Consider the following 20227-nt stretch of genomic DNA (forward strand, 5'->3'; position numbering starts at 1 on the left):
GTTGAAGCATAAACATATATAGTATATGTATCTTGCAAGAGTGAAATGCTACTATAATTAATAATTTTATATGCAGAAACAGTTATTATACACTTATAAAGTTAAATAAATAAGGAAACTGACAGATAACACTGTTTCGATTGCTGTTGCTTTGTAACAAGACTTGAAACCGGGTAATGTACATCCTCCCATCTTTGTTCTTTTTCAACATTGTTTCGGTTCTTCCAGGTTCTTTGCATTTCCTTATAAATTTTTATCTCTACTCAGCCTCATATTATTTTTGCATTTGTAAGTATTTGTTTGCCTAAAAAGAATACATCCCTGTAGAACTGTTAGTGCCACTAACACGAGTAACATTAAAGCGTCAGGAGAGTTACCTGAGACTTGGGAGGGGGTGAAAAGGTGGGACACGTCATTTCAACAGCCCAGGGGGCAAAAGGGCACTCAAGCGCTCCTCAGGGAGTGTGGCTAGTTCATCTCACTATCTGCCACTTACTAAAGATCTCAGACTTAGAGAAGTCTACTTGTTAACTTGTAAATTTGGGTTCAGTAGAGATGCAAATAATTTCTGTCTAGTGAAACAGATAATCCCTGAGATTTACAACCTCTCGGACATAAACAGTTTTTTTTTTTTAAATCAAACTCATAAATCTGATCCTAACATTTCTTTTAAGTTATCTATGAACACCCTACCTTCTTAAGTGCGCTTTGAACTGGACACATCCTTCACTGTTTTCTGTACTGAGTTAAACAAAATCTTGTACATGTGTCCATTTGATATTTCCTGAGAATTAGGAATTTGCTTATTCTGAAAATTATACCTTAATAAAATAACCTTTAAAAAACTTTATGCTACTTTTTATTATATAATTCCACTTAAGCCATGCGTATTTCAGGAAAAAGTCCACTTGGGAATTCTTCACATTTTTTCATGATAAGTTACAAAGAATAGCTTTGCCAACTTAAAATTTCTGAGATGAAAAAATTACACCTGTGTATGCAACATGATCCGTGCTGTCCTACCTGTATGTAATAGAAAATCTAACAAACACAAAGGGAAGAAGAATGGGCAGGAGCAAAATGCAATCCTACAAACGCGTGTCTCCACAGCCTCCACCGGAAATGAGCATCTCATTGTGTCATACTTGGTGTCACACTTGCAGACGACGGACCTGGGTCTGATCTATCAGCAAATCATAATGTCAAACATTTAAACAGGGACTGGGACAATGTTTAATAATAAAATTACAATCATAGTTTTAAAATTTCAGATTTATTCTTGCATGCCACAAGTTCATTCTATGAGGGTGATATTTAAGCTTTGGTCTTGGCATAAATTTCTCACATGATTGTGACATCAAACCATTTCAGCATTTGGACAAAATGTTTATTTTAATACCAAATAGTATTTCAGTAGAACGACGTGTCACGATTTATTTCCCCCAATGCAGATGACAGCCACTTTTTATTACTATAAACATTCTTGTACACATAGCTTTCTGCCCTTGTTCAGATATTTCTTTATAATAAAGTCCTAAATCTGGACTTGTTGGGGGCAGAAGATGTGCTCATTTTAAGTGGTGATAAATTTTGCCAAATTGTACTTAGGAAATACTGTGCCAATCTACACTCTGACTAGTGGCACCTGACCCTAATGTCTTGCCCACACCCTCCCCATTATGGGCACCATCACATCCTTCCATCTTTAGCAATCTGATGGACGAAAAAGGAAGCATTGCTTTTTTTAACCACTGAGATTGACTGTCTTTTCATATGTTTGTATTTCTTTTGTGAAATAGCTTTTGCATTCTTTCCACATGATGTGTGAAGCCTGTTTCTACATGAAGATATTAATCTTTTAAGTATGGAGCTAAGAACATGGCTCTAATTTTTTATATTTAGGATCTCTCCCCGCCCCCAAGGAATGAGGAATAAATATCTTAGTGCATAAAATTTATGCTGTCTTTAGGATTATTTCCATACGATCGTCTCAAAGGTGGCGTTACACTTGGGTTCCAGGCTACGCCATCTTTACGGTTCTTGACCTACAGGGCCCAAGTGTTAATTTTGCTGATGTACAATTATATCCTTTAACAAGACCTTACCAGCTGGATATTTTTCTCCATTAAAAAAATTTTTGGCTAGATTTATCAGCACTGAACAGAATGTCATTGCTGTTTTATACACTAATTCTTTGATTCAACTATCTGTTTAGGTAATGTAAACCTTGGCAATGCTCATAATTAGAATTAGTTGACTTCTAAGAATTGAAGATTTTTTAATCGTTTAGTTTCTATCAGTTTTACATCTTGCAGCTGCTATTAGATTCAAGGCTGTTTAAGTGGAGAAAGGCAGGAGCAGAGGCGTCAGTGAACACTCGTCACACGCCCAGCACCGTTCACAACACTGAAAATGTAACTCTTTCGATCCACTCAACACAGTGAGCTAGAGATTATCTCCCTCGTGCTCTGAGGAGGGAAAAAAGCTCCGAGATGTTTAGCAACCTGTCTATGGTCATACAGCCCGTAAGTGGTGGAGATCAGTTTCTTCCCATTTTAATTTTTCATGATGAAGAATTTCAGACATAACACGAAAGTAGAAAAAATACTACAATGAATGACCATGCTTTCAACTATTGCTATCATTTTGCTATTGCTTCATCTCCCTGAATATTTTTGCTGAACTATTTCAAGTTACAGACACCATAACATCTCACTCTTAAATATTACAGCATATATCTTAAAAACTCTCCCACATATCCTATTCGATTATTGGACCTGACAAAAATAATACCTCCCTAATATTTTCTAATACCTGGTCCTGATTCAAATTCCCCAGTTGTTCCCTAAATATCTCCTATAGCTTATCAAGGATCATTAATTGCATTTGTTTTTTATGTCTCTAAATCTCTTCTAACCTAACCAATCCACCCACACTTTTTTTTGGTGAGGAAGAGTGGCCCTGAGCTAACACCTGTCACCAATCCTCTTTTTCCTTGAGGAAGACTAGCCCTGAGCTAACATCTGTGCTAGTCTTCCTCTACTTTGTATGCGGGATGCTGCCACAGCATGACTTCGTAAGTAGTGTAGGTCTGCACCTGGGATCTGAACCCATGAATCTGGGCCGTCAAAGTGAAGTGCACTAAACCACTATGCCACTGGGCTGGCCCCCACCCACACTTTTGACTTTTTTTTTTTTTTTCTTTGCAGGGGAAGATTCACCCTAAGCTAACATCTGTTGCTAATCTTCCTACTTTTTCTTCCTTTTTTTCCCACTCACAGCCCCAGTACACAATTGTGTCTAGTTATAAGTTCTGTTTCTCCTAGGTGAGCTACAGCCACAGCATGGCTACCAACGGACGACTGGTGTGGTTCCACACCTGGGAAGTGAACCCGGGCTGCCAAAGTGGAGCACGCTGAACTTTAACCACCAGGCCATCAGGGCTGGCTCGACACCGACTTTTAGAAGAGAGCAGCAGGGCTGTCTTGTAGAACGTCCCTGCATTCTGGATCTGTCTAATGGCACTTCATGATGCTCTTTGCCCTATTTCTCTAGCCGCTGTGATTCCTGTTAGCTGGACGCTAGGTCTCAGGATTCGGGTTAAATGTTTTGGCGCAACCATTTCACAGGAGATGCTCTCACTCCACGTCTACCATTGGGAGGCACGCGTCGAGCCATCCCAGTACTAGGGCTGCTAGTTGACCTCTGATGGCCGACCCCGGGAGGGGATCTATACAAGGGACTGTACAGGTACACGTGTTCCTCTGTGACTAACAAGCCGGCTGTGGGCGAGCTTTGGTGCATGTAAATATGGGAATGTAAATTAAAAACATAAGTACTTTCGCTTAATGGTTTGAGTTCTAACTGATGACCCTTGTGAGAATCATTATTTAACATCACTGCCATAATCAGCTATATCAGCTAGCCTTCTCCTGAAGAGTAACTCCCTTAGCATGTAGGGCGCCTTAAGAAGAGCTTCATCCCATCAACCAGATGAACTACAGTAACTCTTTAAAAGGAAGAGAAAGTACTTCAGTTTTCTGCTAAAGTATGCAATTTCCTGAGAAGTTGTTCACCTCCACAGATGACAAATGAGTTGCTTTGAGGTTGTGACGGGTTTTGTCTTTGATTTCTTTTTCTTGAGCATCTTTATAGATTCATGGACTTTTATATTCAGTAACAAAGTTTATTCTTATTGCTCCTCGAAAATGAGGTTCAAATCATGGTTTGTCTCAATTCCAATCACATCGTTCTTTAACGCATCATCATCACTGGTGGAGACCCAAATCTGCAATTCTAAACCCCTCCCATACAGCGTCTTATCGAGGAAAACTTCCACGGAAGATGAATCATCTTTTATTTATTAGCTGAAGTTTGAATATTAATTTTAAAGCTTATAAAGCTGAAAATAAGACAAAGATGTAAGATGTGGTTCTGTGCTTTTAAACTTTAGTTCTAAATAGTCTAAACACCAATGATTATTCAAAAACTGGGAAAGTAAAATACAGATCATGAAGAATTAGTCACACTCTCAAACACACAACTAGAATTAAGAATCTTTGGGTAACAGATTAGGACAGTTAAGAATGGTTTCTTACATTAGAGATCTTAAGATAATTATGTTTAGAAAGCTTCAGATTTAGTGATCATCTTAATTTTTAATTCTACTTTATAAATAAGTCAAAATTTGAAAATGTATCTGAAGAAGAGATTTCTTAAAAAAAGTCTCATTACCATAAGAACTCAGTGACTCAAGACTAATTTGTATGTTTGCAGGGGACCAACAGAAGGAATGGGAGAAGGTATAAATTACTGACAAATCTGATTAGATCATTTTTTAAAAGAATGCAAATCTATATCTTTAAAATACGTCAAATGGGTTATTAATTAGCCTTGTTTTTTGCTATACACTATTAAGTAATATCATTATTACATTAGTCTATTCATGTATTTAGTCAAACTGCTCTTTCATGAAAATCCCTTTAATCCTATTTTACCATATAAAAATTAACTTTAGGTCAATCTATGTTGATCAGCATAATTCATGATTGAGTAGAATCTAAATTAGTGAGTTTTAACTGCTTTTAGTTATTGAGGACATACAATTCAGGGTGCATATCACAGATTCTAGACGCCTAAACTTTAGCTCTCCCAGTAGCATTGTCAAGTCATACTTTAGGTCTGTGTATGTTCTGCAATTTCCAAAATTTAAAATTCAATTTCACATGTTTTTAAATGCTTGTTCAGCACGTCTTATGGATGAGTTCTTCTTGGAAAAGCTTAGAGTGTGTTTCCTGTACCAGTTATATCAATCACAATTGCTCAAACCTCAGAGAGCTGGCCATCTTTCCCCCGCTTTATTAAGATATAACTGACAGAACACTGTGTAAGTTTAAGGTGTACGAGGTGTCGATTTGACAAACTTGTATACTGCAAAATGATCACCACCCTGGTGTTAGCCAACACTGCCACGTCATATAATTACACTTGCTTTTTAGTGGTGAGAACATTTCAGACCTCCTCCCTTAGCGGAGTGCTGACCATCTCAATCTACAGGAACTTACAAATGAGAATTCAGAATAGGTTTCCAAACCACTTTGTTAGTGCTCCACCTACAAATGCAAATCAGTGTCAGTTTCTGTAACTATCTGGAGGCGTCAATAAAACCTCACCTCAAGCTCGAGAACAGAACAATACAAATTATTTTTGGATCCTTGATACGTAAGGATACATTTTGGCTACTGTAGAGTTTTTACATTAACCTTAAATGCAAAATCTTACTATACTCGTAATTTCTGAAAAGCACGTTGCAACGTATTTTCTCTGATTTTTACCAATTATTTGTGCAGTGAATACCACTGCAATCCAGCAGCGACAAGCATTGCATCATTCTTTCAGGCTAGGCCTTTTAAAAAGTACTTAAGACTCAAACTTTATTTGCCTTCAATGATTTCCCAGAATGACATATGGCTGTTTCATAAGCCCTTCCCAAATCACGTTAAAAAGTCTAGGACCCATTTTTCTTTAAGGAAAATTAAACAAAACATTCTCTGCTTAAAAGTCTTACAGAAAAACTTTCTTCCACAATTCATAGCTTCACTAAGATCAACTATTTTCTCTACGAAAAATATGGCAAAATATTTCTGTTTGTAGTAAAAACTCCTACACGAGTCGGAAAGGTTCTCTGAAAGAGGGTGGCTAGGCGTTCGAGAGAGCAAAATCTGATAACCATACACAGTCTTTCAGTAGCTAGAATCTAAAAGAACTGTTATCAAAGCCAGAACCAAGAAAATCACACAAAATTTGTTCGCTATGATGTCCTTATTTCTTTAAATTCCAAAGAAGGGTCAGCAGATGGGACAATGTCCACAGATGCAAGGGGCAAAACCACATTCTATCAGTGGCTACAATTCAGATGGTCTCTGAGGCCTGGTCACTGCCAAGACTGCCCTCTGATGACCCGCTGTTCTAGGGGCTTCAGGAGGCTCGCCCTCCCACGAGACTGAGATCAGAGGGGCAGGTGTGCACAGGAAACAGAAACAGGAAACATCAGAGGGTTTATTTACGTGTTTTTTGTAAAGCATCAGGAAAGCAAAACCAATCTAACATAGAAAACATTCCTTAAGTTCCACAAAACACCACCTTATTCAAGAGCTGGGGGCTGAATGCAGAGCCCATATTTCCAATATTAGTTTGAGCTGGAATAATAAATATTAACTAGGAGGTTTTCAGAAACAGGTAGACTAAAAACTGAATTACATCTCAATGTCAGGATTTTGCAGCATAGTATGAAACACTAAACAAGGAAATGTAAATTTCTTTTCAGGAAGTTAGATGAGATAGAAAGAAAGCAAAGGGACTATCCATCAATGATTCTTTTTCGTGGCACCAAGTTGGGTCCAGTTTCCTAATTTCCATGTAAAACATGCAGCTGTAATTACCAACTTTCCGGAGCTCAAAGGAAGATTCAAACTGGTGCCCAGCTGCCAGGAGGAGGACCGCATAATTAATTCCTGACTGTAGTGTTGGCTCAGATTCAAATGCCTTTTTGAACCTATAAAAAAAGCAAACGTACAAGTTTACTTTCTCAATCATGAAACCCTGGGTGTGCAATAGCTTCCGTTTGCATAACTCCAATGCCTGAGCAAGTAAAAATATTCCACTGGCCTTCACCCCAGAATCTGGTGTGCTACTAGGATTTAATGCTTAAGTAACTGCATCTCCTCACCCTCAGCAACGTGGCAATTCCCCACTTGACTCATCCTCACCATAGCCGCCCCAGTCTTTTAAAGAAATCCTCTCTTCCACAGTCTACCAGAAATGGGGGAGAGTGTGAGTGAGTGAGTGAGTGAGTGAGTGAGTGAGTGTGTGTGTGTGTGTGCATGCAGGCGTAAGCAGTGGAAATTTAATAGTAAGAACGCTGCATATATTTTAAAAAACTGGTTTTTAAAAAACCTTAAAAATACACAAAGCAATGAGGAGGGTCATCGAGGTAACACACTGCAACAACCAGTTCCATGAGAGGGACGTAGGAATGAAATAAAGGACGTCAACTGTGGTAAGAAATTAGGAAACACGGAGATTGTGCGTATGCATCCGAACTGTGGCTCAAAGAGAAGAGCTCTTTTCTGAATATGCGTGAAACTGAACATCAACGTGGGAAGAAGCTTCCGCATTCGAAGAGACGTCGGTGCTTTGCATCCGTGGCATTTTCCAGGTACTTCCTGGGACCTTCGAGGGCTTCCTCACTTGCATCCTTTAACAGGCAGCAACAGTCAGTGTTAATTTGTTTGGGAGCAAGAAGAAGACAATGAAAATCAACACCCAGTGACTAACAGAAACTGCCTGAGACAAACATGAAAAACGAAATCTTTATTCTAAAAAAACCAGACTGAGGAAAATATAAGGATTAAATACTTAATGAGTGAGCATTTGATGATACAAAAAAAGGTTACGTAGGGGAAAGTACATTACAATTCTAAGATAAAGGCATTCCTATGCAAACCGTTAATTGTAAAAATGAAAGACAGAAATAGCAAAAGTGGTCACAGGCACAATAGTGTACATTACAGCATATTCTTGGCTTTTATACATACTTGAAATTTTCCATAATTTAAAATGAGTTAAACTTCAAATGAAAAAGTACATTTTTCTGAATACTGAGGATCACGTGCCCTGTTAAGAGTCTTATTTTTTAAACAGAGTAAGCAGCTCTAAATGGAAACAAAACCCAAATAAGCATTAATCTTAACTAGTTGGCTCAAATAGTTACGTCTGTGGAACAAGAAAAAAAATTTCCAACTGCATCACGTTGGTGATTAAAAAGCATTTTTATCGCTCCAGAAGGTACAGGTGTTTCTCAATTCTAAAATGGAAACAGCACGTGCCCAGACTGCTGATATGCAAAAGTTTGTCGTATCAAGGAAACACAGGATTTATGAGTCTTGACTCACATAAGTCTCAAACGTCTTGTGCTTGTTCAGAGGCAAATAGAAGGTCCCAATAAAAAGAGTTCAGGAGAAGAAAGAAGTCACACACTTTCCTCCCTAGCAATTCACATCAAGATAGGGAATTTTTCAACAAATAAATTCTTTCATTTTCCCTGAAACCAAGGAACATGGAATATTTCTCTTAAGTATCTTAAAAGGAAGACACAGAAAGCAGGACATGCCCAAATCAATCAACAAACACTAAGTTCTTCCTTTGTGCCAAAACCAACCAAAGCAAAAAGCAGGGCTTACATCTCTTTTTCTCTTACCATAAACAATATATATTTTTAACCAAAATATAAATGCCAATAAAGTTAATAATTTATATTTTTCTGTGACTCACATCACTCCATGACAATAAGTTGGGTGTTGAGGAGGAAGTCTTAATATTTTCTGGATTTCCTAGAGATTAAAATTACATGTAGGTGTATGACAAAAGAAATCAAATCCTGTCATATACTACTAATCTGCCACTCACAGGAAGTGAGAATTCTCACACTGTAAATTAGTATAGGACTTCTTGGCAGAAATTTGCCAAAATCTATCAAAATTGTAAAATTAAAAAACAAAAAAATTATGCATGCCTGTGGACACAACATTTCCACATCTATGAATTTATACTAAGAAAAAACATTAAATACGTAATTAGAAATTTAGTTATAAGGATATTTGTTACAAGACGAAAAAGTACTCTAAATTTCTAACAATATTATTAATTGTAATATGGAATAAAATGTATTCCAACTACTAGAAGGCACGCAGCCATTTAAATTGTAGAAGGACAGGCAATGTCGGGGGAAACCTTGTGCTTTCCAGTAAGATCTGACAGTCTACTGTCTCCACAACCAGGGAGAAGAAGATGCACAGCAAACGTGTATTTTTATGGACCTTGGAGATCTGTAGGCAACAACAACAATACAATCATTGAGCTAAAACTCCAGAGAGGGAGGCGCCCTTCCAAGATGAGCTGAGTGGCACTTGCTGAATCTGCCCATAACATCAAGCTCAGGTTCGGCACAGGCAGAGAAGCTGTGCTGATTGGAAGCTCCCCCAGGGAAAAGACAGCTAGTGGATTTGCTGATAGCTGCGTGGTTGGCACGACAGAGACAAACGCGGAGGAGCCCCAAACGTGCCAGCTTTCCAGAGGGGACATCTGTCGAATGCTGGGTTGTAGAGGAGGCTGGGGGATGAGGCGGGGCTGGACGGCAGAGTGAAATCTCCTGAGGTCTGGCGGTACCGAGGAGGGAAGTGCACTAGAAGGAGGAGCCTGCAGCAGATCTATGACCATCTCCTTCTTAAGGAATTGACCAAATTTTGGAGCTGTATAATGTGGGAGAATAAAGAGTTAAACTCAGAACTCCAAAGGGCAGATAGGACATCTCCCACAATATTTAAGGGATAAGGAGACAGAGACTGGCTTTGCTCTCAGTCAGAAGCAGGGGTGGGAGGGGTCACAGCCAAGAAGCAAGGACAAAACAGAGACAGACCAGCTCAACTACAACTGACACCCAGACCCAACTCAACTCAATGGCACTGTTCAAGACTATCAGCTCTTTACCCTATCTCCCTAACAGAGGAAACATGAGAGAAAATAAAATCATCTTCAGTCTCAATAATTCTGAATACAAAATGCATGGGATACAATAAAGAATTATGAGACATGCAAAGAGCCTGGAAAATGTGACCAATAAACAAGAGAGCAAAAACAGGCAAGAGGGGCCGACCCAAAGATGAGTCAGATGATCGAGTTGTAGACAAAGACGTTAAAACAATGATTACAAATAAGGAAGAGAAAACTGAGAAAAAGATGGACAAATGGATATGAGACAAAAAATTTCAACAGAGAGCTAGAATTTTTTTTTTTATTGAATAATCCAGAACTAAAATATACAATACCTGAAAATAAGAATTCATTGTATGGGTTTAATAGCAGACTAGACAGAGCAGAAGATAGATTTGGTGAACTAAAAAACAGGTCAATTATAAGTAAACTGCAGCAGAGAGAAAAAAACACAACAGAGCATAAGAGACATACAGGACACAGTTAAATGGTCCAACATATGTATCATTGTAGCCCCAGAAATAGAAGAGAGAGAACATAGAACACAAGAAATAATTTAAGACATGTGGTCAAAAATATTCCAAAGCTTATGAAAACATGAACCCACAGATTCAAGAAGTTCAGAAAATCTCAAGCAGGATAAAATCATCACAGTCTAAATACCAAAGACACAAACCAAAGACACAGAGGAAAATCTTAAAATCAGCCAGAGGAAACAAGATACAGTACCTTCAAAGGAGGAGCAGTTGACTTTGCAACATAAACTATGGGAGCTAGAAGATAACGCAATGCATTACATCTTTAGAGGATCCAAGAAAAAAGAAAAGGTATAAGAAAGATGTTTGCAGACAAAAGTGAGAAAATTAGTTGCCAGCACATCTGCACTACAAAATAAAAAAAAAAGTACTAAAAGTACTTCTACAGGCTAAAGGAAAGTGATTTCAGTTGGAAGTAGTGAATTGCAGAAAGAAAGAGAATCAGAAAGGGTAAATATTTGACTGTATATAAAAGATATTAACTACCTAAAAACTACTGAATATTTAAACTGCTCTAAGTTTCTTTCCTAATTCAGGAAGTGGTAAAGTACAAACCTGAGGTAGACTGCAGAAGTCAAGGATGTGGACAGTCGTCTCTAGGGAACTACTTAAAGAATAACAAAAAGTATCAGTAACAAGACAACAGAGGATGAAGCGTAATACTAAATAGAAAATAGGGCAGAACGGAGAACAAAAGACACAAAGAACATAACAGACAAACAGAAAACAAACAGCCAGATGGTAGACACAACCACAACCATCTGTTACCACATTAAACGTAAATGACCTAAATACTCCACGCAAAAGAGATGTGGAGCGAGGAGGAGGGAGGGAAGGAAGGAAAGAAGGAAAGAAGGAAGGAAGGAGGGAAGGAAAAGAAAAAGAAAAAGACTCTGCTATATGCATCTGAAAGGGACATGCTTTAAATATAAGGACACTGGTATGCTGAAGTAAAATGATGCACAAAGATGCATCACTCAAATACTAACCAAAAGAAATCTGTTGCGATCACACATTAACATCACACAAAACTAACTTTAAGGTAAAAATTATCACAAGACATAAAGAGGCTTCATAAACATTGCTTCAAAATATATAAAGCAAAAATTGACGAAACTAAAAAAAACAGATAAATCTACATTCATAGCTGGAGATTTTAAAATACTTCTCTCAGTGATGATCAAGCAGGCGAAGAGAAACCATCAGTGAGGATGCGGAAGTGAATCTGACTGACTTGGGTGGAGTACCACACCCAACAGCTGTGGACCATATCCTGGGCCATACAGCATGCCTCAACAAATTTTAAAGGACTGAAATAATGCAGTGTGTTCTCGAACCACAAGAGAATTAAACTAGAGAACAACAAGGAAACATATGTTGGGATACTGGGCAATCTCAACAACCGAGGAGTCAAAGAAGAAGTCACACTGACAATTAAAAGATATTTGAACTGAACAATATTGAAAGCTCAATATATCAAAATTTCTGGGACACAGAACAATTTATACCTTTCAATGCATATTTTGGAAAAAGAGCAAGGTTGAAAAATCAATGTTCTAAGCTTTCATCTAGAAAAATAAGCATATTATCTTCAAACAAAATAGAAGCAAGGATCAAATAAAGGAAACAGCAGAAATCAATGACATAAAAAGCAGATGCGCAAGAAAGAAAATCGGCAGTGCCAAAAGGTGGTCTCTGAGCAGATGAGCAAAACTGATAAACTCCTGGGCAGCAGACTGTTCATCGGAGGGAGGGAAAATACAAAATGCTGTTATGCTGCACGATTAGGAACAAGAGGGGGCATCAGCATAGGTCCTGCTCGCCTCAAAAAGAAAGTAAAACGATATTCGGAACACGTTTATGCCAATAAATATGGTAACTTAGGTGAAATGGAAAAACTTCTTGAAAATCACATATTAGCGCAACAATGAAAAAAATGGAAACTCTGAAGAGTTCTGTATCTATTACAGAACTTGGAACAATCTGAAATTTGGTCCTCTATCTCCCCAGTAGAACGTATGCTCCGTGAGAGGAGGGGCCTCGTCAGTCTTGCTGACCGCTGACTCGAGTGCCTGAATCTCCAGGGTGCCTAGACACTGCAAGAGATAAGGAAGTTCTTGCTGAATGAAGAACCAATGCACCCACTCCTTACCTAGAACTGGGCTGAGAGAAGTCATAAGTGCAGTGGGTCACATAAGATACAGACAATCTACTCACTTCTTTCAGAACTCTAAATCCTGACCTGAGAAAGCTGTATCACCAGAAAGCGACAGTGGGCCACATTAGATATAGTGAACTGCATATCACCTTCACCACACGACACTTTAACGTTAGTGGAGTCCACTACTCAACAAAAGTATCAAGGATACTGTTTATTCGGCTTTCATTGTTGCCTCCATAGGGTCTTAGATGAGAAATTCCTTTAATTTATTGCTAGGGAGAGTTAGTTCCTCTGAAGAAGTGGTAGACATTCTTTTTTCACGCTACTACTAAAAGGCTTATTAGCTTGAAGCTTCGTTATACCAAGCATGTTGATCCTTACTTATTTATTCTTTTTTAAAGATTGGCACGTGAGCTAAGATCGGTTGCCAATCGTCCTTTTCCCCCCCTTCTTCTTCTTCTCCCCAAAGGCCCCAGTACATAGTTGTATATTCTAGTCGTGAGTGCCTCTGCTTGTGGCATGTAGGACGCTGCCTCAGCATGGCCTGATGAGCGGTGCCACATCTGCCCCCAGGATCTGAACTGGCAAAACCCTGGGCCCCCGAAGTGGTGCGTGCAAACTTAACCACTTGGCCACAGGGCTGGCCCCTGCTGATTCCTATTATTGGCATATTTGTAATCTTTCATTTCTTGGTGCTAATTTTCCATATATATTTTATCATTTTATTGTATTTTCTTCAGATTCGACCTTGATAAAAACATATATAGATGTTAAAATAATGAAACTATCCGTTTTAGCTGGAGATAACGACATATCAGTCATTTTAGGGTAAGTGAGCTGCATATTAAACAACCTCCAGTCTGGGCGCCTTGCGATGCCTGTTCACACCACGGTCTTGCATCGGTTGGTTCAGCTCTCCCTCACACCGGTTCCCCCAGGCCCCAACCTGAAGGAGCAACTTTCTCTGGGAAGTGGCCAAGGAAAAGGGGACTTGTGGCTCAACCACAACCAGCGCTTAAGCTTCTGCTGATAATGAGCATTGATCAAGACGCACCCAGACCTGGCGTCATGGGATGGGAACATACAACCTCCCTACGAAGGGGGGCAGGGTATTCCTAACAATAACACACATGGCACAGACGACATTCTCTACCAAAGAAAGCTGTGATTAACACCAGATAGTGAAGAAACAGCAAGAGTAGCACCTCCCAGGTATAAGATGCTGTACCTGACACTTCAGGATTAATATCTCTAATTCTGACAACTCTTCAAGGTGAGAGCATTTGCTCTAGTTTACTATCAGGAAATTGAAGCATGGAAATATGAAGTCATGCAGTTTACAACTGGCCAAGCAAGAACTCATCCAGTTCTGCTGGATTCCGAGGCCTGAGCCCTCTCCTCTGTATCAGTCTGCCTAGCCTTCGGGATGTGTTAAACACGTGTTTTTTTCTAAAGTTTTTTTTCAACACTTTCTGGGTTTTTTGTTGTTTTTTAGTAAGAGGGAGTTGGGTGAAAAGGGAAAAATAACAATAAGGAATAAAAGCAGAGAGAATTGCTTTCATGCTAAGGATAAAGTTTGTATCCTACATACAACAGAAACAGGTATTGATATATTCTTGGAAAGAAAGATGTTTGTCACAAAATATATTTGATCAATCTTATCAGACCAAAGGCTAATACTTGCAAGAGACTGATACGGCAAGACTGCTGAAAGTGCCCATAAAAATGCACCAAAGAAGAAGGTTTTTGTCACTGAAAACTTCACAGTTCACCTACCAAGAGGATAAATGAACACGAACAGTATGTTAATCCTGACCTAAGGAAATCTATAAGCAATGATGAATAGTGTAAAACTGTCCACAAAGAGAGAAATGAAAGGATTGGGGCGGGTGAGGCTAAATGAAAGAGGACTTCAGGAAGGAAACAAATCTTAAGGACAGAAGCAGACATTCACATCTTCAGAGAATTCTAGTGACTATATTTGAGTAACTGTATGAAGTTATTTCCACTATTTTTGATTTTTTTCTATTTTAGTACTAAATATTTGTTGAAAGAGGATAAATAATTTGCATTCTTCAATTCATTGTTACATTGAAAAGATGCAAACTGCTCATTCAAGCTTTCAAAGCAATTGATTTTAGTCCAAGGGCTGACTTATTATTAGACTGTATTTGTCTCTTGATGACAAGCCAGCTCTCAAAGAGGCAAGTACTTGATGACGGAGGGAGTGATGAAGTCTTTATAATAAAGACCTGGTTCGCTTTCTGCATCTGCACTGAGATATTCAACAAAGTCAAGAAAAAAGGAAATATTCTGGAATTATTTCTAGCTCAAGAGCACCTACTTTCCATCAAAGAAGAAAGTGAGCTCCAGTCAAGTTCTTTCTATGGAGGTGTCATCTTTCCTTCTTTGTGATATAAAAGCCATGATTCTTTCCATGAGACATACAAGTAATTAAATTAGAATTTCATGGTTCTTTACGTCTCTAGGATATTTCTGAAATTATCACTCATAAAATAACTCAGAGGCAAAGCAGGACTGCATGAGAAGAAAACCGGTGCCAGACCACACTGTCTTTCTGATCAGGAGATGGGGAAGCCCTCTCTTCAATTCAAACTCCTTATTTGCATATAATCCTTATGATTATAGGAAAGTCAGGAAGAAAATAAAAGAACCCCAGATTCTATCTTCTTCGGGTCCCTTTACTATTCACATATTTTTTTTTCCAAAAAAAGAGCATCATGCTATTTTTATAATCTGTTTTTAATTTTGATTATGATATCATGATGCATGTTACTATTAAATATTTTTTTAAAGCCACAATTTTCTTCTGGTTGTATACCTAAAAGAATTGAAAGCAGGGAACTCAAACAGATATTTATACACTCATTTTCACAGCAGCACTATTCCCAATAGCCAAAAGGTGGAAACGACCTAAATGTCCATCAAAAGATGAATGGATAAGCAAAATGTGGTGTATACATACAATGGTATATGACTCAGCCTTAAGTAGGAAATTCTGACACATGTGACAACATGGATTAGCCTTGAGAACATCATGCCAAGTGAAATAAGCCAGTCACAAAAAAGACAAACACCATATGATTCCACTTACATGAAATATCTAAAATAGTCAAATACATAGAGACAGAAAGTGGAATGGTGGTTGCCAAGAGCTGGGAGGAGAAGAATGGGAAGCTGTTTAATGAGAATAGCGTCTGAGTTTTGCAAGACGAGAAGAGCTGTGATGGACAGTGGTGGGAGCACAGCAATGTGAATGTGCTTAATGCCACTGAATTGTACACTTAAAAACAGCTAAAATGGTAAGTTTTACATTATGTATATTTTTACCACCAACTCCCCCAACAATTTTGAATGAATGCTATTCCCTCTCATGGAGATGTTATCCTTCTGTGGATATTTTCCCCACTGTTGGACATTTAAATTTCTTCCAATTTTTTGTTACCAAAATTCAGCATAGTGAACATTGTTGTAATTTCTGCTATTTCTTTAGGATAGTTTCCAAAGGACATAGCTGGGTGTAAGAACATGAATTATTTCAAGGCTCTTCTTGCATAATACTATAATTAATAATGCAGAATTGCTTTCCAGAATTCACATTCCCCAGAGCAGTATAGAAGATCGAATTTCACATTGCACTTATACCAAAATAAAGTATGCTCATCTCTTCTCATCTTTGCCAACTGATAACACCAAGAAAGCCTCGCTCAGGATTCTAACATGCACTTACTTGATCCTGAGAGTGTATAGTTTTCACGTGTTTATGACCATTCTACACTTAGCCTTCTAAGGGCTGCCAATTCTCAAATTAAAATGCAAAACTCATATTCTAAGATGGCTGAGAAGATGGGAGGAGACACACTTGGGAAAGCTCTGAAGAGGAGGCAGAGGTGGGGCCAGAGGTTTACACTTAAATCTTTAAGGATTTGGAGAACGGAAAAGATTTAGGAGGAAGGGAGTGACAGCAAAACGTGGGGAATATATAAACATTTAATAAAAGGGAAGAGCCATGTTAGCAGTTATGGTCGACCTATTTAACAAAACGGATCCACGAAGCTGACTCTGCAGGGCCAAAGAATTCCACGTTGTTGAAAAACTCCACAAGCAATTCTGATGTTCCGCCAGGCCCGGGAATGACGGCTTTGGTTCACTGAGTGAAATCGCTCCTGTTCTCCCATACTCTCCTTCCTTTTCAGCATAATGCCTGGCAAAAAGCTAGTTCCCTCACTTGTCCCTCTGACAACCCAGTTCAATCCAGCAAGCCTTAGCTGCCTTCCTTAGAGGTTCAATGCTTGTCAGCCGCAATCAGGAAAGCTCCACAGTGACGTATTAAATACTGTCATCCCTGGACTTTGACTCGGTCCTGTCATAACAGAGCTACATCCAATCTATCATCGGTCACACGTGGTATTGAATCAAGGTTGAGGCTGAGACCGGTGTGCCAGGGCGCTTGTGCCAAAGCAACCGAGGGCACACGGTGTGTTTTCCCCAAGTGTCAGGTCATCCTGCAACTTCTGGTCCCTCAGGTGCCATCTATGTCTGGACACCAATGAGCTGGGTATCACACTGAGTTACTAAGAAGTCTCAGGCTCTGTGTTCTAAAAACAAAACTCATCAAAATTTGGAAACTCGTCTAACAGACACGGTAAAGGACTAAACAAAAATGATGTCAGTGGAAAGACAGTGAGATAAAACTCTGGAAGGAGGGGAGTGGAGATTGAGATGACACAGAGAAGGCTATTTTGAAGCCAAGAAAAGGAAAAAAGGCTAATCTGGAAAAGGGAAAATAGACGTTGGTCTTTATTTGTATGTCGATTGCTTTGTTACATAACTCTTCCAAAGTAAAGCCAACTCCATTAACAATGTAAAAACCAAATCGTTATTAGGCACACATTACTGTTTGAATAGCATGTCACTGACGCAAAAGAAAATTAGTTGATAAGGCAAGGCTGTCGGTTCTTTTCCAAGTTACCATGGAAAAATGGACATATTAATGCTAAAAATAGGCTTAATGCTTCTGATTTCCTGGCTATGGATCTTCTCTGGGATCACAACAGGAGAGACACGAGTATGTGCATATAGTACGGGCACCTAATTTCCTTTCCAAGTTCTGAAAATGACTTCCTATTGCCCCTAAGGAAGAGAATCTCATCATCTCTAAAAACAACTACGAGTTCAAGCAATCACTGCCTGTCCCACGGGACCCCAAGACAGCCGTGGCGTATGAAATTCAAACAAGGTCTGGGTGAAAAGCATACAGAGTCTGTAACTTTTCCCTCATGAGCTGAAATGTTCAGAAAGAGAAAGAAAACTCTTAGGAATATTTTAGGAAAAGGGAAATTTAATCTAGTCAATGTCTATTTGAACATGGGTAAATACAACCATATATAAAGAAACAAAAAATATTTTCACATATTATATACTAAGGATATAACACCAAGTGGCTACTAATTCCAGGACTTTAACACCTGTTGCTTCATTTAATCCTCACAACAGAGCATTCATTCCTCCTGAAGTGGTCAGTCTAAACCAGCTGTAATAACCCCATCCCTCCTTACCAGTGATGTCTGTGCTACTGGGCTGATGAAATACTAGAAGCATAAAGAAATGTAAGGAGAGTCTGGGTAGGTTTTTGTGAGTATATTTTCTCAGTCCTAAGAAAGATACAGGAGAAGATGGCCTCCCTTCCTCTCTAGGCCTTGGTGTAGCTAAGCTGGACTGATGCCTGGAACGGCCACGGACACCCTGCAACCCTACGAAGGCCAGCCGGAGGGCACAGCCACCCGCAGCACTAAGGAGGGAACAGACCTGGGCTGACATCCTGAAGCTGCCAACTCGACCTACGCCAGACCCAATTTCTGGACTCCATGTTTTAGAAGATACATTTTCTTATTGTTTAAGCTCTCTGGAGTCAAGGTCTTTTGCTACCTGTAGGATGCTAAGGGCATTCTAACTCAGGTAGGTAGGTATTCTTCTTATTTTTTAAGGAAGAAAACTGAATTTCCTAAAGGTTAAGTCATTTGCCTAAGATTACACGGTTTCCAAGCAGTAAGTCAACATTTATCTCATGTCAGTCTCCCAAAAGACCGTGCTCCTTCAACAAAACAGCACAGCCATTCCTAGAAATGTCTGTTCCCGGAAATTGCAGGCAAGAGAGCCGAAGATGCAGGAAAAACACCACTGGATCTGAAAAAATTAGATTTGAAAGTTCATAAACCACAAAACATCAAGAAATTCACTTAAGTTCTTTGAGTTTCCATCGCCTCAGCTATAAAATGGGAAGAAAAATGTCAACCCCACCAACTTTACGAGGTACGTGTAAGCCTCTAACAGTCAATAACATACACAAAACCCTGTGTGAACTCCAAAGTTTAAGGGATTATTATTTCTACCTATTGAGCAAAAACCGCATTAACAAAATGTCCTAAGTAAGTCACGGTGCATATGAATTCAGCATAACTATTTTGTGGTTACGTGTTTTTAGCATTTTCTTTAGGTTAAAAAAGAAACTGTGGCCGTGACCTCGGCAGTGAACTTCCAGGGCCCTCCGGTCACCGTCCACAGTATTTCCCTGGGTCATTCCACCCAAGTCTTCACTTGAGAAACTCTGTGGCCTTTTCTTAGGCCTAAATCTAGGCTCTTGGATCACAGTATTTCCTACTTTGAAAGCCGGTCGTCTTCCCAGCTTTGCTCTCTCACCTGCTCTTTATCCCACAGCATCCCCAACAATCCCCCAACAGCACTTGTGACAGGCGCCATCACTGCTTTCATTAACTCCTATTTAACTTTATATTGAACAGCTATGATAAAAAGCTACAACCTTTTAATAACTAAAAGCTAAACTCAGTTTAATTACCTAAGGATCATATCTTAACCTGGATTACAGACATTCAAATATAGAAAAAATGGCATTATTTTAGCCATCAGCAAGAGCTTCGATGAGCAAAAATAACTAAAGCAGTGACAGTGAAAAACATCAAATGTTAGAGAACCACTCTTTTTCATACTTAGACCAGCAGGATGTGTTCATTCAAACCACTCACCCTCTGCCCTAGATAAGATTCAACAACCAACGTTTGTTCTAAAAACATCTCACAATTCTGCAAACTTGAAAAATCTAAGCCATGAACTTTTTTCTTATTTTCTATTTCTGCATTCTGAACCCCCAAGGAAACCTCCCAGAAAACGGCCCTGCATCAGAGGTCTCCCCAGAAGTAAAGGGTGCCTGTGGGTCACTGTCCACTCAAGACAACAGAACACGATCCAGGCCGTGGAAAGTGTGTCCAGGGAAGGAAGCCTGAGGGACCACATCCCCGCCTCAGCCCGGCACCAGCACCTGACAAAATGCAAACTCAGAGACACTTAATTTTACTTCACTGCCTTAGTCCTGGGGTGTAGTTTGTTATTCCTAAGCCGTGGTCCTTATGGAGTTTCAGTGGAAAGCTCAAACTGTTTCTCA

General features: G+C 39.1%; 1 protein-coding gene across 5 annotated transcripts in view; it reads right to left on the reverse strand.

The window, feature by feature from the left end:
• MAP3K5 (mitogen-activated protein kinase kinase kinase 5) overlaps positions 1 to 20227 on the reverse strand; it is a 180551-nt gene that overhangs the window by 79972 nt on the left and 80352 nt on the right. For all 5 annotated transcript variants that reach the window (XM_023651182.2, XM_023651183.2, XM_070225547.1 and 2 more), the window contains one exon: positions 6942 to 7054. In XM_023651182.2, coding sequence (XP_023506950.2) covers positions 6942 to 7054 — 113 coding nt within the window. The remainder of the gene's footprint in view (positions 1 to 6941; positions 7055 to 20227) is intronic.

Source organism: Equus caballus, chromosome 10 (assembly GCF_041296265.1).
Source record: "Equus caballus isolate H_3958 breed thoroughbred chromosome 10, TB-T2T, whole genome shotgun sequence".
NCBI classification, from domain to species: domain Eukaryota; kingdom Metazoa; phylum Chordata; class Mammalia; order Perissodactyla; family Equidae; genus Equus; species Equus caballus.